Raw genomic sequence first — 4,413 nt, 5'->3', positions numbered from 1 at the left:
TACCATTAATTTGGAGAGGGTAGACACGATGGTGTATGAATGTCCTAATATTTATATATACTCACAAAAAAATGCTTTTCATTTAGAAATTAAATATATTAGTGGGAATTTTTTTTTAATTTTTTATTACTGGTAATATATATATATATATCGGCGGTCCTTAGGAGGGATATCAAATTGCCTATAGTCATTTTTCTCTTACCTGAATTGTGAATGTAGTCAACAACTATCCCAAACTCCACATCTTTAACAAAAAGTAACAGAGATGAGCTGCTTGCTCTGCTCTTCGTACCCAAGAACATCTCCATATTATCTTAATTTGTACTTAAAACACAACTCTGTCAAGAGAATATTAAACTGCCAGCACTTAGACGTGACCAAGAAATAACGTATAGAAGGGGGGAAATAATCGAATAAGATATAATACAAATATTTCAATCACAATAGAAAGCCTAACTTAAGATGAGGCAATTCCTTGATTATACATATATTCATTTAAACAATTGGAAGTGCAGCCAAACCGAAATGGCCAGGGTGACAAAAAATGATGAAGGGTGTTAAATTTTTTAGAAATCTGAAATCAGAACACATAGCAGTAAAAACACCAAAAAGGAAGAATACTCTTTATTCAATTATCTATGGAAGTCCACATAACACCAGTTCTTATTTTACCTTTCATCTATATATATATATATATATATATATATATATATATATATATATATATTCTAACATAAGATTACATTATTTATTATATAGTAGTATAACTTAATTAGCATTAGAGAGGGTCACACTGAAACTGGAAATTTAATAGTGACCATCCAATGCTAGCTTTCTACCTTCTTGTCTTAATATCTTACTCACAAGTTGAAGGATGATAAGCAATAGGAATCACACACAAATCCCTTTTTCTGGGAACATTTGCACCAAAGATCTCAGTCATGTCTAGATCTTCCGGCTTCTCTCCCTCAGGAAGTTTCCAGTCAAAGTGATACAATAAATTAGCAAGTGGAAGCTCAACATTAGCTATCCCGAACGACATTCCAGGACATATTCTCCTACCAGCACCAAATGGTGTAAATTGGAAATGAGTCCCCTTGTAATCAACTGAAGTGTCGAGGAATCTCTCTGGATAAAAACTCTCTGGATCACTCCAATTTTCAGGATCTCTACAAATTGCCCATACATTGACAAAGACTTTAGTTTTCGCAGGTATCTCGTATCCATTGATTTCACATCTCTCTCTGCTCTCTCTCGGAATTAATAGAGGGGCAGGAGTATGTAACCTCAGGGTTTCTTTGATAACTAACTTTAAGTAACTCAATTCATGAATGTCATCTTCATTTACAATATCTACTCCTTTTTTACTTAAAACCTGCCTCACCTCAGCTTGTGCCTTTCCCATAACTCTTGGATTTTTTAGCATTTCTGACATTGCCCAGATTACAGTTGAGGATGATGTATCAATCCCTCCAGTGAATACGTCCTGAAAGAGCATTGAAATTGAGTTAGAAGAGTAGAGAATACTGTAAAAGTAGGTAATTTGTGGAAGTTAATTCATTGATAGAAGAAGTAGAAAGTAAATGTACTAACCATGATAACTGACTTGAGTGTTTTCATAGTTAAGGGGAACTCAAGGTCACCCTTCTCCTGAACTTTTAAAAGTATATCTATCAAATCTTCTTCGTTATTAACTTCACCATCTCTAGCTTTATGTTCATCAATAATGTTAGTAAATATCTCATCAATTTTTCGATGAATCTTCTCAACTCTAGGCCTCAGCCCACTTATCGAAGCAAGTATTTCAAGTGAAGGAAAGAGATCAGCAACATCGAAACCTCCTCCTACCACCATAGTTTCCCTGAGAAGTGATAAGAATTCTTGTTGCCCATGGAATTTCTTACCAACGGCCACCTTAGCAACAACGCTGTATGTCATGGAGAAAACCTTTTCAGTGAGATTGATGAGAGATCCAGTTGTATTATGGGTCGACGAAGAAATAGATTTGATCAGATTCGAGGCCTCTTCTTCCCTGATGGGTCGGAATGATTGGACACGCTTGGCACTTAAAAGCTCCAGTATGCAAACTTTTCGAAGTTGTCTCCATTGATCCCCATAAGGCGCGAAGGCAATGTCATCCCCAGATATGATATTCATAGCAAAAATAAAAGGTCTGCTAGCAAAGACGATGTCATGTGTTTTCATCACCTCTTTGGCAAATTCTGCTGAAGAAATGACAACGATAGGAAGTTCACCGAGTCGAAGGTGCATCAGAGGTCCATAATTTAGGGCCAGATCTCGTAGGCGGTGATGGGGTAGAGATCCAACAACTTGGTGAATGTTACCAATTAGAGGTAGCTTCCAAGGCCCAGGAGGCAGTTTTGGAGATGAACTCATCATCTTGGTTTTGAATACCATCAACAAAAACACAAGGAATGTGAATAGAATTGGGAAGGAGATGATTGGGAACTCCATCGTCGATCACTTGTCCAGATTTATGTTTGCTGTGGCATAAGGTGATTAATTTAGTAGTTTGACAAATAATCATCATACAGTTTGGATAACATAACATAAAATAAAATGATTAAAGTATTCTAACCAAAAGAGAAAAAGAAAAAAAATGGTGTTTATATATAAAATGGTATAAGGATATTATGGGGAGATCGATCAAAAGGGTAGCTTAGTAGTATTGTATCAAAATAGTTGGTTTGAGAAGGCGTAATTTAATTAGCAAACTGCAATATAAGTCAAAAACCACTCCTATTCAGTTCGGATTGGTTCGAATTAATAATTACGGAGTAATTATATTGGATTTAATTTTTTGTCCTCCCTAAAACACAAAGAGTTGTATCATTTGTTTTCGTAACCTGTATGAGTGATTTGGTCGATCTCCTACTTTTAATTTTTTAAAAGAAAATGTATACACCCAAACACAACATGTCCCTAACCGCATGGGGGAGGGTAGGGCCATGGCCCCCCCAAAATTTTTATTAACTTTTATTAGTACAACCTAAAATGAAAAATAGTACAGATAAATATATACTTGCCCCCAGAATATTTTTTAATTATAAATGGTTTCTAACTTTCTATTAAAAATACACGACTTTCTTATACTTTTTTTTCTTTTTTTTCTTTTTTTTCAATATTATATTAAACTAAGCCCAATTGCAATAATAGATAATATATTCACTTTACTTTAGAGTTAAAAGTTTTTTAAATTTTGGATTAATTGTCTTACTTGTTAGGGATGTTTGATAAAATAAAAAAAGTTTCTTTAAATAACTAATTGATTAATTAACTTCAGGTTAATTGGTTATATAATAGTCAAGCTACCAATCGAAAATATATGAATTTTATTGCCTCAAATATAATTATTTGGTCTTTTGTAATAGTTATTTAGTCTTTTTGATTAATTTTTATACATATTTATGTCATTTTTTACTGGATATAAGCCATTTTTTTTTTTATATTTTATTTTAATACAAATTGGCTGACGATTGGTTTGATAAATTTTTGTATGGCTATATTCGATAATATATATATATATATATATATATATATATATATATATATTACTATTTGGCTTAAAATAAATTTTATATTAATTGTAAGTTCGGCCCTCAACCATAGAATTAATCATGGTTCCGCCCCTGAACTTTCAGTCTCCCCTTTTGAAGAAGAAAAATTATACCAACCACACTAGTGGCCTGATCAAAAATTAGTTTAGCTCACTTGGAATATTATTGTAGATTACTTTCTTTCTCTGTTTCTAATAAATGAAATATATATATATAATGTATTTATGCATTTTTTTTGCTACAAAAAAATGCATAAATACAATGGAAAAGCAAGAGGAGAGAAGTACTCACACGGTTGGGGATATACTTCTAATTAGCTGGAGCTCCAGTTACCATGCCTCTTCGGTGGGGAAACACAGAACAAAGACTGGTGATTGTGAATATAGAGAGAACTTTGCCCTGTATTTATAGAGAAATAGACCAGAGTTTACAAATTTTACTTTTTTATTTATTTGTTTATTTTATTATTTTTGGATGACAATATACACAAGGTTAATAAGACTAGCACTGATAGTGACACGCATCTGGAAATAAATTAATGATTTGTACCATGATTGATGTGTGGCTCCTATCTTTGAGAATTTATATATATATATATATATATATATAAATAATACTTGAATTTTCATTATTGATATCAACAACATACTCACCACTAATTTGAACCAATAAAAAATTGACACGTCTTATTTTAATGACTAAATTATAAATAATAATTTGATTTTTATCTATAATTTAGTAAATAAATATCTACACTATTTTTAATTTGATAATTAAAAATTAAATGTCAATTTATTATTAACCTATATTATTAATAAGCGTGTTATAATAAAAT

General features: G+C 31.9%; 1 protein-coding gene across 1 annotated transcript; it reads right to left on the bottom strand.

The window, feature by feature from the left end:
- Positions 1 to 590: 590 nt before the first annotated feature.
- LOC132300657 (desmethyl-deoxy-podophyllotoxin synthase-like) lies at positions 591 to 3,968 on the bottom strand. The gene is made up of 3 exons (XM_059797839.1): positions 3,870 to 3,968; positions 1,594 to 2,504; positions 591 to 1,486 (listed from the first exon to the last, which is right to left on the bottom strand). The coding sequence occupies exons 2-3, from the start codon at positions 2,473 to 2,475 to the stop codon at positions 857 to 859; spliced, it is 1,512 nt and encodes a 503-aa protein (XP_059653822.1). The 5' UTR covers positions 2,476 to 2,504; positions 3,870 to 3,968; the 3' UTR covers positions 591 to 856.
- Positions 3,969 to 4,413: the final 445 nt, after the last annotated feature.

This window comes from Cornus florida, unplaced genomic scaffold (genome assembly GCF_030987335.1).
Source record: "Cornus florida cultivar Cherokee Brave unplaced genomic scaffold, ASM3098733v1 CherokeeBrave_3.0.0_Hap2_Chr03, whole genome shotgun sequence".
NCBI classification, from domain to species: domain Eukaryota; kingdom Viridiplantae; phylum Streptophyta; class Magnoliopsida; order Cornales; family Cornaceae; genus Cornus; species Cornus florida.
Note: the sequence above shows the minus strand (reverse complement) of the source record. Positions and strands in the feature narration are given on the sequence as shown.

Coding starts and splice junctions, on each gene's coding strand:
- LOC132300657 (XM_059797839.1), bottom strand. CDS start 2,475: ATGGAGTTCCCAATCATCTCCTTCCCAATTCTATTCACATTCCTTGTG. Junction 1,487..1,593: donor CACTCAAGTCAGTTATCATG/GTTAGTACATTT, acceptor ATGCTCTTTCAG/GACGTATTCACTGGAGGGAT.